This window comes from Pristis pectinata, chromosome 4 (assembly GCF_009764475.1).
Source record: "Pristis pectinata isolate sPriPec2 chromosome 4, sPriPec2.1.pri, whole genome shotgun sequence".
Taxonomy (NCBI): Eukaryota; Metazoa; Chordata; class Chondrichthyes; order Rhinopristiformes; family Pristidae; genus Pristis; species Pristis pectinata.
The window spans coordinates 117991771-118011210 of NC_067408.1; the positions used below are offsets into that span (position 1 = coordinate 117991771).

The 19440-nt window shown below is 51.3% G+C and overlaps 1 protein-coding gene across 4 annotated transcripts in view; it reads right to left on the bottom strand.

Annotated features, from left to right (window-relative positions):
• cadm2b (cell adhesion molecule 2b) overlaps window positions 1-19440 on the bottom strand; it is a 1294793-nt gene that overhangs the window by 157825 nt on the left and 1117528 nt on the right. For all 4 annotated transcript variants that reach the window (XM_052015251.1, XM_052015250.1, XM_052015253.1 and 1 more), the window contains one exon: window positions 4042-4191. In XM_052015251.1, coding sequence (XP_051871211.1) covers window positions 4042-4191 — 150 coding nt within the window. The remainder of the gene's footprint in view (window positions 1-4041; window positions 4192-19440) is intronic.

Below are 19440 nucleotides of genomic sequence, written 5' to 3' on the forward strand. Positions count from 1 at the left end.
GTCCTGGCAGCATCCTCGTAAATCTAAATGAAATCCTTCATCCTTTCAACAAGATGTTGAAAGAGTGCTCTGTTCACCCAATATTTACTTATATCTATGTCAAGGAAGTCCAAGCTGCGAGGCTGGGGCTTGGGGAAACTCAGTGCATAACCTCCTCCAGCCCAAAGCACAGCCTCCATCACAACTCGCTGTTTTCCTGATCAAAGCCATTTCCATCCATGCCTCCATTTCTTTCATGGGCTTCAGTTGTGTTAACAAGTCTTTGCATCAGATTTTATCAAACATCTTTTGAAAATACACTTACATCACAATAAAGTCAGTTAAGCATAAATTGGCTTTTAACAGATCCATGCCTGCATTCCCTCATGACTACTAATTGCCCAAATGACCATTTGTTCTTTCCTCGATCATTGTTTCCCTCAGTTCCCCATGAACTGAGGTTACTGCAATCTGCCTGCAGTTGCTGTGTTTACCCTTACACCCTAGTTCAGGAATAGGATGGAACATTTGCAATCCTCTAGTCCACTGTTGACACCCAAGTATCACCATTGGAAGGTACTGGGCAGATAACGTCCCCCTCATATCCTTCACCAACGCGGATGCATTCCATCGGGACCTGGTAACCCATCCACATCCCCAGTCCATTCCCCGGTCTCCCCCACAGATCCTGCAAGTTATTCACTTTCGAGTGCCAATCCGATTCCCTTCTGAAAGCACTGGCTGAGTCTATTTCGAAATAGCCTCCATTTATTTATTACATTTTTATTATATTTATATTTGACCAGAATATGTATCGGTGGGGTAAACATGTCCATAAATGCTTGGAAGTTGTAGGGCCTGTTGAAAGCGCGGTTAATAAAGGATCTCAGTTCCAGTGATTGATAGGGTACAAAAGCGGGGAGATCATGTTCAACCTAGATAAATAACAATATATAAACCTATATAAAGATATATATTATATTTATCTATTTATTATATATCTAAATAGAGTAAAGATGTGTTAATTTTTTCACTTATTCATTCTTGAGAGGCCAGCACTGCTGGCAAGGCCAGCATCTACTGCCCATTCCTAATTACCCTTGAGAAGGTGGGGGTGAGCCGCCTTCTGGAACCACTTTCTGGGGAAGGTGCCCCCACGGTGCTGTTGGGGAGGGAGGTCAGGATTTAGACCCAGTGACGGTGGAGGACCGGCGATAGATTTCCTGGCCAGGATTGTGTGTGACCCTGGGGGGGAGCCTGCAGGTGGTGGTGTTCCTATGCACCTGCAGCCCGTATACTCCTCCGTGGTAGAGGTCACAGGCGTGGGAGGTTCTGTCAGCGAGTAACTGCAGCGCGTTTGTAGACGGTGCACGCTGCAGCCACTGTGCGCCGGCGGTGGAGAGCGCGGGTGCTCAGGGTCGTGGAAGGGGTGATGAACAAGTGTCCTGGATGGTGTTGAGCTCCTTGAGAGTTGCTGGAGCTGCCCTCACCCAGGCAAGTGGAAAGTGTTCCCTCACACTCCCGACGTGCCTTGTTGATGGTGGAAAGGTCTTGGGGTGTCAGGAGGTGAGTCACTCACCAGAGAATACCCAGCCTCTGACCTGCTCTGGTAGCCAGGATACTGATGTGGTTGGTTCAGTGGAGTCCTTAGTCAGTGGAGAACCCTGGAGTATTGACGGTGGGAGAGTCAGTGATGGAAATACTGTGAGTGTCACGTCCCCTCTGCCTCATACCTCCCCTGGAGCCTTTCCCCACATTTTAAGACTGGGTTTGATGCTCCATTAATAGGACCAGCTCCTGCAACCTATGTTCTCTAAACCGGTCAGGATCTTGTTGCTTCTCCAGTCTAACTGAAATCCTCACCCCCTAGGACCATTCCAATCACCCTCTCCTGCACACTCTATCGGGGAGTGAAACGCAGTGATCAGAACTGAAGGCAACACCTCAGCTGGGGCCTAACTAGAGTTTTGTACAGGTTCAACACATCTCTAAAAAACTGTAGATGTTTTAAATCTGAAATAAAAAAAACAGAAAATGCCAGAAATACTCAGCGAGTCAGACACCCTGCATGGAGTGAGAAACAGTTAATGTTTCAGGTTGAAGACCCTTTGTCAGAACCAGGAAAGAAGGAAGTATCTCCCCTGGTTTATACGCAGTGCCTCTGTCAATGAAGCCCAGAATCTCAGCCGTCTCAAAGCCCTTGCCAGTTTGAAAGATTTATGTACCAGAGCTCTTGCACATACCCTCGAGAATAGGGCCACTTAGACTGCATTGTCTCTGCGACTCTTTCTGCCAAAGTGAATCACTTCACACACCTCAGCACCGAGCTTCATCTGCCACTTGTCTGCCCGTTCAGTCTGCTTATCAATGTTCTCTTGGACCACCCGACACTTCATCGAGCTCAACCGGAGGAAAGTTTGAATGAGACAGCCAATATAACAAGGGTATGAAGCAGCGATGTATCTTGCATCACCCATTATCCTCTGACACACTTCGAGATTTTGCTACCCAATTTAGATCAGAGAAAGAGTGTCAACACAGAGAACCAGTCAGACAGAGGTTCAAAGACGAGGTTTGGAGCTCGCAGGATATAAGCTGGCAGAAGCTGCAGCAGCCTCCTGGATACACAGCTTTCATTTTGTCCGCTCGGGGGTGAGAGTGTTCCCGGGGAGTGCAGTCCTGGGGTCACTGTGTCGGCACCGATCCGTGCGTTCACCCTGCTCTGCATCCCGCAGAGCTCAGCACAGACAGACCTCGGCCGAGGGAGGGGTGTTCACAGGGGGGAGGGTCAGTAATGAGGGCAGAGTGGGCGGGAGCTAGTGGTCCCGTGGTGGGGGTGGGTGTGGGGGTGGTGTGGGGGTGAGGTGGGGGTGGGGTGGGGTTGGAGTGTGGGTGTGGGGGTGGGGTGTGGGGGAGGGGTGTGGTGGGGTGTGGTGTGGGTGTGGGTGTGGGTGGGGATGGGTGGGGGTGTGGGTGGGGGTAGGGTGGTGGTGTGGGTGGTGGTCGGGGTGGGGTAGGGGTGTGGGTGGGGGTGGGGGGGTGTGGGTGGGGATGGGTGGGGGTGTGGGTGGGGGTAGGGTGGTGGTGTGGGTGGTGGTTGGGGTGGGGTAGGGGTGTGGGTGGGGGTGGGGGGGTGTGGGTGGTGGTCGGGGTGGGGTAGGGGTGTGGGTGGGGGTGGGGGGGTGTGGGTGGTGGTCGGGGTGGGGTAGGGGTGTGGGTGGGGGTGGTGGTCGGGGTGGGGTAGGGGTGTGGGTGGGGGTGTGGGTGGGGGTGGTGGGTGCTGGGACGTGTGGGTGGGGTTCTAGGTTGGGATGGGTGGGGTTCAGAGGCGGTGTGGGTGCTGTGGTTTGTGTAGGTGGGCGCTGGTGTGGGTGGGGTTCAGAGGCGGGGTAGGTGGGGTCAGGGCTGCATTTGGTTGTGTGTGAGGGGCAGGGTGGGGTTATGGGTGGGTTGGGGGTGTGGGGGTGTTTGAGGGTAGTGTGGGGAGAGGGTGTGGGATGGGCTGGGGTGGGCTGGGGATGGTTTTGTCTCAGCCTGTTGTTGACACTTGGATATCCACCTATCAGGAGTGTGAGATCTCTCTGCCCCTCTCCCTCCCCCGTCCCACCCCCTCTCCCTCTCCCCACCCCCTCTCTCTGCCCCAACCCCTTTCCTGTCCCCACCCCCTCTCCCACCCACTCCCCTCCCCTTCTCCCTGGCCCAGGAAGGGTCTGTGGGGTCAGACCCCCATCCACAAGCTTGGCTGTCCATCGAGAGGTGAGCCCCCACCCTTTTATTCCCCCTTTACAAAGGAGATTAATTCAGTGATGGCAGCTTCACACCACTTCAATATTCCACGGTTCACACCACTTACAGTCAACGGTTTCAAACTACAACACGGACATCTCCCTCGAGCCCCTGGGGTGCCCACCGGTCCCCGAAACCCCCCACTGTACCCGTGGGTACCGCGTGCTCCTTCCCCAGGGACGGACATAACCTCAGAGAGGGGCCGGTCCCCCGACTGCCCGCCACCCGGACCCCTGAGTGGCCACCTTGACCGACCAGGAGGCCCCACACCCTTACCTTTCTTGTCGTCGAAGTAGAGGGTCTGCTGTGCTGGGTTAGACCACTGGAGGGAGGTGTTGTCATTCTGGTCGACCTTGCAGGTCAACATTGCAGTTCCTCCTTCCACCGCTGTCACGTTCTGGGTCAGCGGGGACTGTGCCTGACTGCCTGTGAACGTGAGAGAGAGAGAGAGAGAGAGAGAGGGGGGGTGAGACAGGAGACTTGAGGATGCAGCGTCACACGCCTGACACTGAACCTTCTCCTCACACTGTTCAGGACACGTACCACCAGGCTCAAGGACAGCTTCTACTTCACTGCAATAAGACTATTGAATGGTTCCCTTATACAATGAGATGGACTATGACCTCACGATCTACCTTGTTGTGACCTTGCACCTTATTGCACTGCACTTTCTCTGTAGCTGTGACACTTTACTCTGTACTGTTATTGTTTTTACCTGTACTACATCAATGCACTCTGCACTAACCCAATGTAACTGCACTGTGTAATGAATTGACCTGTACGATCGGTTTGGAAGACAAGCTTTTCACTGTACCTCAATAAAAGTGACAATAATAAACCAATACCAAGCCCAGCTGTTCCTTCAGGCCGCAAGCACACAAGGCAGCACCACCACCTTCAGGTTCCCCTCCGTCAACCACCATCCTGACTTGGAAATCTATTGCCGTTCCTTCACTGTCATTGGGTCAAAACCCTGGATCCCTCTCCCCAACAGCACCATGGGGGCACCTTCACCAGAAGGTCTGCAGCAGTTCAAGAAGGCAGCTCATCCTCCACCTTCCCAGGGGCAGTTGGGGATGGGGAATAAATGCTGCCCTGGGCAGCGATGCCCAGATCCATGAACGAGTGATGAAAGTTTGTGACTTAAGCCACAGTGTTGGACATTTTTTGCGAGCTGCCTGTTTAATCCCAAGGAGCTGGTGGGGTGCCGGTGTGGGCCAGGAGCAGGCTGTCCCCTGTGGGGAGGGAGACCCCCCCCCCCCCCACCATTTTATCTAGCACAGTTACAACAGAGAGGGGAGGTGGCAGACCGAGAGAACAGCACGGACAGTTGACACGGACCTACTGAGGGGTTAGCAGTGGGTGGGGAACACACTGCAGACCCCAGGGTGGGGCTGAGCCTGACCAATGCTCGCCAGCGGCCCAGCTGAGAACCTGCCTCACTCAGTGTCCAGGGCCTGGGCTCCTCGGAGAGTCACAGACACCTCCCCCTGCTGCCCTGGACCAGGGGTACAGGGGATGGGTCAGCAGAGTGGACGGTGACCAGGCAAGGTCTGGGATGGAGGGGCTGGAGACAGCAGCCTTGTCTGGAGGCCCCTCGGGTCAGCGGGGAAGGACAACTGATAGACTAGGTTGTGCCCTCAACCAGGGGGCTCAGGTCAGGACACTGGAGGGCCTCAGGGATCGGGAGGTGTGAGATCAACAATCTCCGGACACTGAGGAATGGGGGGGGATGTGGGAATGGAGCGGGAACCTGGGCTTGAGGTTGAGGATCGGCCATGATCTTGCTGAGTGGTGAAGCAGACGAGAGGACAAACAACTTTCTGCTCCTGGTTCACACGCAGGAGCTCTGGATTCATTCAGGTGGAGTAGATGATGGGACAAAGGGGATCCGCAGAAACATCTCCTTGCCCAGCCTGGGACTTCTCCACTGCCTCAGTGTCCTGCCACCTGCAGGCCGAATGGAATATCAGTGACTCAGCATTCAATCCCAAGCCCATCACCTTGCCATTAAAGCAGAGCCCTACACCTGGAGCAACAGTGACACAGTGGGTGGAACCACTGCCTCACAGCGCCAGAGACCCGGGTTCGAACCCGACCTCCGGCACTGTCTGTGTGGACTTCGCACATTCTCCCTGTGACCCCCGGGTGCTCCGGTTTCCTCTCACACCCCAACGACGTGCAGGTCAGTGGGTTAATTGGCCGCTGTAAATTGCCCCCAGCGTGTGGGGGTAATTGGGGTAGAATCTTGGGGGGAGAGGTGGTGAGAATGTGCAGAGAATAAAATGGGGTTGGTGTAGGGCTGGTGTTAATGGGTGGTTGAAGGTCAGGACAGACTCGGTGGGCAGAAGGGCCTGTTTCTGAGCTCTGTGACTCAATGAATAGCTAACCCCAGAAACCAAGTCTGACCACAATAAATAGCTTTATAGAATCAACCTCACAACCGGTACATTACTCAGGATGAAAATTCAATCAGAATGGATTTTGCCATTACACGCTTTACTGTAAACTGACCACACAATTCTGAGATCCTGCTCAGAAAACAAGCAACATGTCCTCCAGACTGTGATCAATAACCACAAGTTGCCCAGGGAAACAGACAGTGCAGGACCATGGCACTGAGGTAAAGGCCAGGCAAACACTGACGAATGGTGGAGCAGGGAGAAGGGACTGAATGGGATCTCCTGCTTCCTCCACTTACCTTCCTAAAGATCTGGCAGGAAGTCTGAACATGTAGTCTCCCTGTGCTGAGTGTTTATCTGTGGTGAGCCCTTCACACACTGAAGAACACTGCGGCAAATCCAGCACTGTTACTGCAGATACAGAGTGAAGCTCCCTTGACACTGTACGTCACACACTCCCAGGGCAGGGACAGTTAGATACAGAGTGAAGCTCCCTCTACACTGTCCCGTCACACACTCCCAGGGCAGAGACAGTTAGATACAGAGTGAAGCTCCCTCTACACTGTCCCGTCACACACTCCCAGGGCAGGGACAGTTAGATACAGAGTGAAGCTCCCTCTACACTGTCCCGTCACACATAATTACCTCATGCCCACTATAAAGTTGATTTGAGCTGTTGAGCCTGCAATGTCTGTTCTCCAAACACATTGAAGGGAAAGGGTTACTGAGGAAAAGCAAAGCATCAAAAATAATCAGGGCATTTACAGAAAGATTGTCTTGTATTTGAAGTGTTTGTATTTTACACAATCTTAAAATCCTGTGACCAAAATCAATTGTCCATGGAGACGATGAAGGAGGAGGAGAGGGACCTGGAATTGGACGTGGAGCTCAGTATTTAGTGTTCATGGTGATCGCATCCAAATTCAAAAATTGCTTCTGAACCAAAGAGCAGTTCTGGTAATTTCAGGTCTATCTCTGGAAATTCACAGTGTGTGGAGGCAGAGAAGTGGGCCTAATGCATAATTGTCATTCAGTACATCAGTCCACTTCAGGTATATGCCTGACACACTTGTACAGAACCATCACTAACCAAATGTATCCAGATCACACTAAGTGCATTCACAGGGGAAGCTGGACAGACTATTAATCACAGCATCTTCCTCATATCCGCTGTCCCCTGAACACAGCAGCTGACAGGGTTTGGCTCTTACATAACTTGTAATCAAGACTCCTGGGCCCGAAGCTATTCGGGAGGAATTACAGCTCCATAATCCAGAAATCTCAGTTCACTGCACCTCACATGTACAAACCTGCAGATCACAGCCCTGAACTGTCAGTGGCGGGGATAGATAGCAATGAGCCCAGGTCTCTGCTGGGAGCCAATGCTGATGGGTCCCCAAACAGAGAAGAAATTCATCCAATGAGTTCTCCATTCCCCACTGCACAGAGCCATGACTTCCACAGTCTGAACCAGCCTGCAACTCTGACAGCCCAGCTAACCAACGTTGACCAGGTTACTCTCACCAGCAACTCCACAATATGTGGCTTACAATTCCTTCCCCCATCTCAAACATCTCCTAATGGTTTCTTTGAGCTTCGTAGCGGTTACTAACATCCAACTAACCAGCTCAGACAACTCAGTTTAGCCCTATTGCCCATTTAAGATAAAACACATGCATTAAACGCTCTTGTCTGAACAAACAGCTGCCCAACGAACTTGATGGGACCTGTCGAGGGCTTCCAGAACACCGTCTTGTATCTTTCCGGGCTCCTGAACTCCTACAATCCATCTACACTGGATTTATATCCATATAATTAGCTGGCAGCTTCATTGATTTTAAAGTTCCTAATTGTATTTAAAGTAACTCATCTCTCTTAATGATAACAGATGAACTGTTAACAGTGTTGTTCAGTATTACATTTTAGGTCATGTCTTCAGGCAGAATCACTGACACTATTCATTACACATGGTCCCCAGACACCCCTTTCGTCCCTGAGTGGCCAACGATGATCTTCCATGGTCCTCTGACACTTGTCTCAAAGACTCTAGCAATTTGTTTCCACGGTAACATGTCATGTTCAGGAGTTTGACTCTGGGGTGAGGAAATAGGAAAAGTCACAAAACAGTGAGATCACTTTTCTCAGGACTAAGGGTTCAAACCTGGTCCAAGTAAATGTTAAGTCTCAGTATGAAGTGGGAGTTTCACTCTGTATCTAACTGTCCCTGCCCTGGGAGTGTGTGACGGGACGGTGTAGAGGGAGCTTCACTCAGTATCTAACTGTCCCTGCCCTGGGAGTGTGTGACGGGACGGTGTAGAGGGAGCTTCACTCTGTATCTAACTGTCCCTGCCCTGGGAGTGTGTGACGGGACGGTGCAGAGGGGGCTTCACTCTGTATCTAACTGTCCCTGCCTTGGGAGTGTGTGATGGGACAGTGTAGAGGGAGCTTCACTCTGTATCTAACTGTCCCTGCCCTGGGAGTGTGTGACGGGACGGTGTAGAGGGAGCTTCACTCTGTATCTAACTGTCCCTGCCCTGGGAGTGTGTGACGGGACGGTGTAGAGGGAGCTTCACTCTGTATCTAACTGTCCCTGCCCTGGGAGTGTGTGACGGGATGGTGCAGAGGGGGCTTCACTCTGTATCTAACTGTCCCTGCCCTGCGAGTGTGTGACGGGACTCTGTTGTCTATAGCGACCTGGTCAGTAAGGTTTCACAACATGTCGTAATGATGGAACAATGATCGTGCCATGTGGCACAGCATATTGCAACAGTGGCAGGTGAATTATTGCAGCTCAGTCATGTGTATTAAAGACTATTAACTTGTGCAGATCGCTGCTGCGCGAGAGTCTCTCACCTGACGTAGTCCAACACCACTCTCGGTCGGGTACAGGGGTTGGGTCTGGAGCACACTTCCCTCTCTACCCCAGAGGGTTGTGGAGGCTGGACCACTGGGGGCACTTGGAGAGGAGGCAGATACTTTTTTGAAAGCGCCGACAATTGAGGGCTGTGTGGAACTGGCCCAGAAGAGTTGAGGGGCAGGTCAGCCATAATGGTCTTGTAGTGGGGCAGCAGGTTTGAGGGGCCAAGTGGCCTATTTCTGGTTCCTATGTGTTCTCCTTGTGTGATGTTGGGATCTGATGTCACAGGGCATGGGGCACCTCTGACCATTTTACTGTGTGTCCTGTGAGAGTCCTCACACAGTGGCAGTGCCGATGGGCCTGGTGTTGGGCCCAGGATGCTCACACCCACACTCCACACCCACACAGTGCCAGGGCCCGTTAGTGAGCAGGAGGGTCGACTAGTGACAGAGGAGCTAGTTAGTGACCAGGATTAGTCAGTGAGCAAGGTCACTGGTTAGTGAGCAGGAGCACTGGTTAACTGAGCTCCTGGTTTCAGCTGCCCATCATCCTCAGCCAGGGAAACCTCTTCCCTTCATCCAGTCTGTTGAGCCACGTAAGAACTTCAGAAGTTTCATTGAGATTTCCTCTCAATCTTCTAAACTTCCTCTGCACTGCCTCCGCAGCACCCACCCTTCCTCAGGTAAGGGGACTAGAACTGCCCACACCACTCCAGGGCTGGTCCCACCAAAGCCCTATCTAATGATGTTCAGACGTCTTTACTCTTGCACTCACATCCTCTTGTAGTAAAGGCCAACATACCATTTGCCTTTCTAATCACTTTCTGCACCCACGTTTGCTTTCAGTGATGTGTACAAGGACACCCAGATCTCATTGAACATGATCACTACACACCAGTCCCTCCTTTCCCCAAGTGGAAGACTTCACATTTTCCCCATTCTCTTCCGTCTGCCAAGTCCCTGCCCATTCACTCCGTATCTCCTCGAAGCCTCTGGACATGCTTGGAAATGTGACATTTGGCCCCCTCTACTGATCAAAGAACCACAGAGCAGGACAGCACAGAAACAGGCCCTTCGGCCCACCACATCCATGCTGACCTTTCTGCCCATCTACACTGATCCCATTTGCCCGCATTAGCACCGTATCCTTCCACGCCTTGTCTATTTACGTGTCTGTCTCAATGTCTCTTACACGGAGTGCGTGCACCTGACTCCACCACCTCCTCTGGCAGCGAGTTCCAGATATCAACCACTCTCTGTGGAAAACCTTACCCCTCAGATCCCCTTTAAAATCCCTTCCTCTCACCTTAAACCTCTGCCCTCTTGTTTTTGATACCATTACCATTGGGAAAAGGATTCTGACTCTCACAATCTTGTACACCTCTCTCAGGTCACCCCTCAGCCTCCTTCGCTCCAGGGAAAACCAGTCCAGCCTGTCCAGTCTTTCAACTAAGGTCCTCTAATCCAGGCAACATCCTGGGGAATCTCCTCTGCACCCTCTCCAGCACAACTGCATCCTTCCTGCAGTGTGGTGACCAGAACTGCACACAGCTCCAAGTGCAGTCTAACCAGTGTTTTGTAAAGTGTTTCAATTTTATTTCCAAACTTGCACAGAAAGTTATTCCTGCGAATTCAGCAAAGTTGCTCAGAGAGAAACAAGTGATCTCGAAAATGACCTGTAAAATTCTGGAAATTTACATTTCCTGGACTGTTTATCTGAACTTGCTGCTTGATTTGTACAATAATAACATGGGGCTTTGGGTCCTACATCATGGAAACAGGCCCTTCGGCCCAACTGGTCCGTGCCGACCAAGCCTACCTCAGCTAGTCCCATTTGCCTGTGTTTGGCCCATTTGGCCCCTTCCAAATCCTTCCTCTCCATGTACCTGTCCAAATGCTTCTTAAACATTGTAAATGTACCCACCTCTAGCACTTCCTCAGGCAGCTTTTTCCATATACCCAGGTTACCCCTCAGGTCCCCTGTAAATCTTTCCCCTTTAACTCTTTCCCCTCTCACCTTAAACCTGTGCCCTCCAGTTTTAGACTCCCCTACACTGGGGAAAAGACTCTGCCCCTCATGATTTTATCAACCTCTATAATATAGAACATAGATCCCTGAGGTTCTTCACTAGTCACCAAAGAGGCTCTAGTTCGGTGATGAGTTCGATCCGTTTCCTCAGAGAGGTGGGGGAAGGCGGAGCTGGCTTCTCTTGAGGTTCCCACTGATGCCGAGGGTGTATAGAGGGGAAGAGTGGACTCGATGGGGCAGTGGGCCAGCCTGGAAGGTGTAGATGTAGGACAGAGCTCAGAGAGCTTTGTTCACTGCTCAGTGCTCAGATAATGTTACTGTCTCACACTGCTTCCCAAGATGGTGCCAGTAGGGTGTGGTGCAGATCCCTGTCTGTGTGTCAGGATGCACGCTGCCATCATGCAGGTCTGCAGACACGTTGCTGGGTGACAGAGGTGGAGGAGCTCACCTGAGGCTGGTCCGTGTGTTTCCAGACCAGAATTGGGACAGCGGAGGTGAAGGAGAGACAGAGCAACAGCCGTGGCCGCAGCCAAACGCCAGGTTGCTGCAGGAGCGGGGCCACCGGAGACAGTCCAGCAGAGACAAGTCCCACACTGTGTCCCAGTGTCTGCAGCCGTCACTACAGCCGGGGTCAAACTGGCTGGGTCAGCGATCAGCTCAGTCCCCGGGCTCTCTGGTACCGGGGATGTTCTTATGGGGGCACAGAACCAAACTGGGGGGTAAATGTGAGACAGCCATTGATGCATCCAATCAGAATTCAGGAGAGACCTCCTTCCCCAGAGAGTTGGGGGTGGGGGGGCGGTGTGGATGCTTGAGGCAGAGAGTAGACAGGGGTGAGGGGTGTAGGGGAAAGCCGGAGAGACGAGGGAGGGAGGGATTTGGGGGGGATGAAGGAGGCGGAGACAGTGGAAGACTCATAGAGTCATACAGCATGGAAACAGGCCCTTCGGCCCAACTCATCCATGCTGACCACCGTCTCTAACTGAGCTACTCCCATTTGCCACGTCCCTCGAAACCTTTCCTACCCACATACCTGTCCAAGTGTCTTTTGTAAATGTTGTTAACGTACCTGCGTCTCACCACGTCCTCTGGCATCTCCTTCCCTGTACCGATTGTGTGAAGGAGATCCCCTCAGGTCGCTTTTGAATCTTTTCCCTCTCACTTTAAGCCGGTGTCCTCTGGTTTTTAGTTCCCTTTCCCTGGGAAAGAGACTGAGCATTCACCCTAGCTATGCCCCTCATGATTTCACACACAGAGAGAAGCAGAAACTCCGGCACAGTGTCATGGGGCTGAATGGCCTGTATCTGAAGTCTACAGTCTGGGTGATTCTGGAACAAGGTGGGCGGACGGGGGGAGGGGAGGGGGAGGTTGGTGTGCAGCAGAAACGGCCAGCAGAGAACAGTGGGCCAAATGGCCTGTGTTTGAGTCAGTGACTGTCGGTGGTGGGATTGCTGACAATGGGCACACAGCGATGGGTGCAGAGGTGGGACTCACTGCATTGCCTCACACTCCGCCCCTACCTCTGTAGAAAACCTCGACAGAAGCCAGCTGAGGTTTCCCCTCCTCTCCCAGGAACCAGGGTGAAGAGCGATCATCAGACTGGAGCTTTGGCTCACCAGAGACCGGCCTGTCTGACCGGGATGTGATGAGTCCAACGATTAACCTCAGACAAAGAAGATTAATTCTGGGAAGACAAGTCGAGCACAGCACCTGGGAATACATGAGTCAAAATCCCGGCTGAGCTGATAATCACTGGCTGACGCTCTGCACAGAACCTCCCTCCGAAACCCGGGCATCCCAGCAGCTTAAGGAGGTCACCAAGGTTAAAGTTAGCTCATCTAAGCTGGTGAATCTTCAGCAACAGACAACATACTGGAGGAACTGGCTGCTGGAGGAACTCAGCGGGCCAAGATGCAGGGTTTCAACCTGAAACGTCGACAGTTCCTTTCCCTCCACAGACGCTGCTCAACCCGCTGAGCTGGTTGTGTGTTGCTCTAGATCCCAGAGCCAGCCGTCTCTGGTGTCTCCTGATGAATCTTCACCCATTCACACATTCACCCTGGTTCAACGTTGTGGGTTCGATTCATGTTCACTGGCTGACTACCCCCCCCCCCCCCCCCCCCCCAGTGCTGGGGAAGTTCTACTGCGTCAGAGGGAATCATCAGGCAGCGACAGAAGGTCCCATGGCACCAGGTGACGGACAAGCCAGGCACCACTCCACCTGTCCTGGTCCATCTCTCAAAATCCCACTGAAAGCGTGAGTTATCTGCCTCCTGTCACTGCTGGTTCCTGGTGAACCCATGACAGCCATCAGAGTGACTAGGGCTTCCCAGTGCACTGACTCAACGCACGAAGAAATGGGAGCAGGAGGCGGCCACTCGGCCCCTCAAGTCTGGCCACCATTCAATGTGACCACGGCTGAGCTACGCTGGCCTCAACTCCCCTTCTGTGCCAGCTCCCCATCACCCTCAATCCCTCGACCTTTCACCACTTCCTCTGGCAGCTCGTTCCACACACCCACCACCCTCTTTGTGAAAATGTTGTCCCTCAGATCTCCTTTAAGTCTCTCCCCTCTCACCCTAAACCCTGTCCCCTCTAATTCTAGAGTCCCCTACCCTGGGGAAAAGATAGTGACCTAACCTACACCCCTCATGACTTTATAGAGCTCTATAAGGTCACCCCTCAGCCTCCTTCGCTCCAGGGAAAACATTCCCAGCCTGTCCAGCCTCTCCTTGTAACTGAAGCCCTTCAGTCCCAGTAACATCCTTGTGAATCTTTTTTGCACCTTTTCCAGCTCAGAGACACCCTTCCTATAGCTGGGTGACCAGAGCTGCACACAACACTCCAGGTGTGGTCTCACCAATGACTTGTACAATTGTAATATAACATCCCAACTCCTGTACTCAGTGCCCTGACTGATGAAGGCCAGCGTGCCAAACACCTTCTTCCCCACCCTGTCAACCCGTGTCTCCACTTTCAGGGAACCCTGGGTACCTCTGTTCCAGGACACTCCCCAGGGCCCGACCATTTATTGTCCTCCTACTCCAGCTGTCTTAATGTCCTTAAGGTAACTTTAAATGTTAAATAAATTGCCATCCCTCGTCCAAACATAAGAAATAAGGTTTCACCGTGAGCAGGGCACTTGACTTCTTCAGGTGGGGGGGGGGGGGGGTGGGGTGGGGTGCAGTCAGTGTTCACAGAATCAGCCGTACCACGATCGCTTGGATTTAGATTCCAATTACTTCCTGAGGAACAGAAGCAATGGTAGCCACAAGCACTGTGCACTGCCCGTTCAATAATTGCAGCCCTGATATATAGCCACTCAATAAACTGAATTTTTATTGCTTCTCTTCCTTTTCCAAAGATACTTTTCACACTATTCATAATTCTGTCCAAATGTAATAACAATATTGGGAAGATGGGAAGTGAAGCAATTTGAGCTCAGTCTTCACCCTGCAATCCCTGGTTTATTGCCCAGTAACACAGGCTGAATGGTGCATTGAACCGCTGTACACAGCGTCCCTGTGGGTGTGATGTTCTGCAACACTCACCAGGTTAGTAAGATCGCAGATGACATGAGAGTAGGTGGTATCGTAGACAGCGAAGAAAGTTATCAAGACTTACAGCAGAAATTTTATCAGCTGGGTAAGTGGGCCAAGGAATGGCAAATGGAGTTTAATTCGGATAAGTGCAGGGTGTTGCAAGGAAGTCAAACCAGGGTAGGACTTTGACAGTGAACGGTAGGGCCCTGGGGAGTGTTGTAGAACAAGTACATGATTCCCTGAACATGGCGTCACAGGTAGACGGTGGTGAAGAAGGCTTCTGGCAAGCTGGCCTTCATCAGTCAGGGCATTGAGTACAGCAGTTGGGATGTTATGTGCAGTTGTAGAAGATGTTGGTGAGGCCGCACTTGGGAAATTGTGTTCAGTTTTGGTCGCCCTGCTGTCAGAAAGATCCTATTAAGCTGGAAAGAGTGTAGAAAAGATTTATGAGAATGTTGCCAGGACTTGAGGGCTTGAGTTTTCGGGAGAGGTTGGGCAGGCTAGGACCTTATTCATTGGAGAGTGGGAGACTGAGGGGTGATCTTATAGAGGTGTATAAAATCATGAGGGGCATAGAAGGGGTGCAGTCTTTTTCCCAGGGTTGGGGAATCAAGAACTAGAGGACATTGGTTTAAAGTGAGAGCGGAGAGATTTAATAGCAATCTGAGGGGAACTTTTTCACACAGAGGGTGGTGAGTTTATGGAACGAGCTGCAAGAAGAAGTCGTTGAGGCAGGTACATGAACAACACTTAACAACAAATAAACATTTACTTGGACAGGTACATGGATCGGAAAGGTTCTGAGGGATGTGGGTCAAATGCAGGCAAATGGGACTGGCTCGGATGGGAATCTTGGTCGGCATGGATCAGTTAGGCCGAAGGGCCTGTCTCTGTGCTGTGTGACTCTGTGACTCTATCACTTTTACACTGATCCTTGTGATAATGAATATATTGGTCCACCCAGGAATTTTGTCCCGGTGATGGGAGAGGGTACAAGTACAAGGCCCCTACTGTGACAGGTCTGCCATTCGCAATATCCCTCCAAGGCCATGTTCCGTTAATGCAGTCTCCTCTCACAGGAGGGGTTCAGGTGAAGCAAAGTAACTGTAAACATGCTATTTGACTCTGAGCTGCTTTGGGGAAAAATGGACCTTGTTTAAGTTGCTGATGATTTTGAGCATCTCAGAGAGTGTATCAGGGAGGTACAGAGACACTTACAGCGCCTGCTGCCTGGTCACTCAGAGGCCAGCCCAGATGTTCATCTGCTTCCTCCACAGATGTGCAAATTACAGGGGCTTCCTGAGTAGGTCCCAGACTAGCCCACTCTGGCTCAGAGGAGGGGTGAGGGGAGTTGTACGGTGCATTTAACCAATGCCGCACCTGACCCAGAAAGAATGGATATTGGTCCAGGTGTTGGGAGCTATGTCCGCCCATCCCATGGAGGATTCTCACTGGGACAGTGAGACACAGGGAGGTGGCACAGTGAGATACAGGGTTGGCAGGTTTGCATGGGCTTCCTCTGGTCAGAGACACAGTGATGGGAAGATCTGAGAACAAGGGTGGGATGTAAAAAACTGGTGTTTCTGGATGGGGTAAAAATTGTGCAGGAAGCCTGGAGGTGACCCAGGAGGAGACAGGAAACGAGCAGCAGAGCTCTGGTGAGGTCGAGGAGTGTGGGAGCACAGGGGTGGTACACCCACAAAGAACTGAATCAGCTGGTGGGTCAAACCATCGCTTATCACTCTGGCTTGGACCTGACTGGGACTCAGGCAGTGACAGAGGACAATACTGCCCAGTACCTTGGGAACTAGAGCAACAAGCAATCTCAATAGCAGTGATCCCAACAAAAGCATGAGTGGATTGCAACAGATCAGAGGGAGGAGTTTCTGGGGAGTGAGGTGAAGTGGGGGGTGGGGGGGGGGATGCCTGGGGAAATCAGAGGCACAGGATTGGAGGCAGGAGAATTGGAGAGTTGCTGGGGATTGGTGAATTAGACACAGGCTGACAGACATATGGATAGACTGTAGGCATGTATACACTTCAAACACTGTGGGGAAATTACCCCATGACGCTTCCTCCCAATAACCAAGGCACAGCAGCTTCCCTTTTATTTACACAGTTCTGAAGCGTTGAGCGTAACCGTGATGGACAATCTTGCTCTTTGTAAAAAATGCCAAGGGACGGATCTGTTCTAAATCTCGATTAGTTTTCTTTTTATTAGTCGCTTGTGCTTTTATCAGGCTGCAGATTGATTTGTGAAACGACTAGCACGAGAACAATGACACTTCAAGGTAAATGCAAAGGGTTTGGTCGATTTGTGTATCTAATTGTCTTTGTGTTGTGAAGAACATGGATGAGAAATCCAAGCCTCTTTAATCAAAGCCAGTATTACAGTCCATGATGGTGACAGACTGCGGGGAGCTGAACAAACACGGCTTTGCCGGCAGCGTAAGATTATACTTCTTTTCAAAGTGCAAGAATGCTTGTTTCTCTCTCCAATTAAGTCCCTGCCAACAACATTCTGGGGAGGCCTGATTTTGAAATCTATGATTTCCAATGAATCATGGAAACATACAGCACAGAACCAGGCCCTTTGGCCCACATGTCCATACCAGGCATCAAGTAAGGTTGGTAAATTAGTTTATTATTGACACACGGACCGAGATACAGTGAAAATCTTTGTTTTGCATGCCATCCATACAGATCATTTCATTACATTGGTACATTAAGGTAGTACAAGGGAAAAGCAAGTACCGATCTATACTAATCCTATATACCAGCACTTTGTCCGTAATCTACTCTGCCTTGGTGATTCAAGTGTTCGACCAGATGCTTCTTAAATGCTGCAAGACTCCCACCTCAATCATTTTCTCAGGCGGGGTGTTCCAGACTGCAACCTCCCTCTGGGTGAAAGTTCTTCCTCAGATCCCCTCTTATCCTTTCACCCTTCACCTTAAACCTCCACCTTCTAGTCTCAGACACTCAGCCACGGGGAAAAGTTTCTATCTGTCCTCTCGATTCCCCTCATCGTTTTATGCACCTTTATCAGCCTCCCCACTCCAAGGAAAACAACCCCAGCCTATCCACTCTCTCCTCATAACTTTGATGCCCGTGCGATCACGATGTGTGGGGCAAGTTTTTTACACAGAGTGGTGGGTGCCTGGAATGGGCTGCCAGGGGAGGTGGTGAAAGCGGATATGACAGTGGTGTTTAAGAGGCTGTTAGACAGACACATGAACAGGCAGGGAATGGCGGGGTGTGCATACAGAAAGAAGGGAACTAGTTTAATTTAATACAGCACAGACATGGTGTGCCCAAGGGCCTGTTCCTGTGCTGTACTGTTGTGTGTTCTACAGTGTGGAGACCAGAACTACGCACAACACTCCAGCTATGGCCTAAACAATATTTTAAAAGTCGTACCATAACCTCCCTGCTCTTGTACTCTGTGCCCCAGTTAATGAAGGTAAGTATCCATATGCCTTCTTCACCACCCCAACTACCTGTGCTGTGGAGCTGTACACCTTTGTTCCCCAACACGCCCGACATTCCTGGTGTATGTCCTACCCCAATTAGACCCTGCCCAAAACGTACCACCTCAGACTGACCAGGGTTATGTTCCACCTGCCATGGCACTGCCTAACTTACCAGCTGATAAACTTCATCCTGCAGCCTTAGGCTGCCCTCTTCACTATCAACACCAGCACCAATTTTCATGTCAAACTTACCCACCAAACTTCCGACATTCACATCCAAGTCGTTATTGTAGACACCAGACAGCAAGGGTGGTCCAACATTGGTCACAGGCTCCAATCACTGAAACACCCCTCCACCGTCACCCTCTGTCTCCAACACCAAGCCACTTCTGGATCCAATTTGCCAACTTGCCCTGGATCCCATGGGCCCTATCCTTTTGGAAGTGATTGTGTGATAAGCTGGATTGCAAACTAGACGATCAGACACTGTTCACAGAAGGAGACCATTTGGCCCACAGTACCTGGGCCATCCAGGAGAAAGTTCTGCCCCTGCTTCACACAAAGCCTCTGGTGACAGAGCTACAAGACCATGCGTGAAGAGAGCACAGCACAGCCCGAGAGCAGGGTGCTGCCTCAGGCAAACCCTGCTCAGACTGAGCAGCAGTCAAACAGTAGCTCACATCTCTCTGGGGCCCTTAAATAAGTCTCCTGCCTTGAGAAATGTTCTCCTCCATTCTGAATAAAGACTGACTCATGTTAAGAGGACTCAGGACCGTCACAGATTTGTTTGGCTGGCAGATGAATTGTACAGCAGGAAGCTATTTACTGGCATCAGTGGAACGTACGAATGCCTGTTCAGGAATGATGCAGAATTGCACAGAGCTTCTGGCTGGATGTCAGCATCCAGGTAATTCAGATAAAGAGCTCCCACAGCACCACCTCAGGCGAATGCTTCACCCCATATGGCACTGGAATCGAACTGGCAAACTGCAGAGTTAATGTTTCAGGCTGAGGATCCTTCATCGGCGTTGGAGGATGGGTCGCTGAGCTGAGACATTGATCCCTTTCTCTCTCTGCAGATGCTGCCTGACCTGTGGAGAACTTCCAATCTTACAGGAATCCAATCATTTTAGCTGGCCTCCAATTCACACTGCGGATAGAATATAGAACGTAGAACAGTACAGGCCCTTTGGCCCACCATGTCTGTGCTGACCATGATGCCAAGATAAACTGAACCTATCTGCCTGCACATGATCCATATCTCTCCAGAGCAACAAACAATCAGCTGGAGGAACTCAGTGGGTCAAACAGCATCTGTGGGGGGAAGGAATTGTCGACGTTTCAGGTCAAAGCTCTGCTTCAGGACTGTCAAT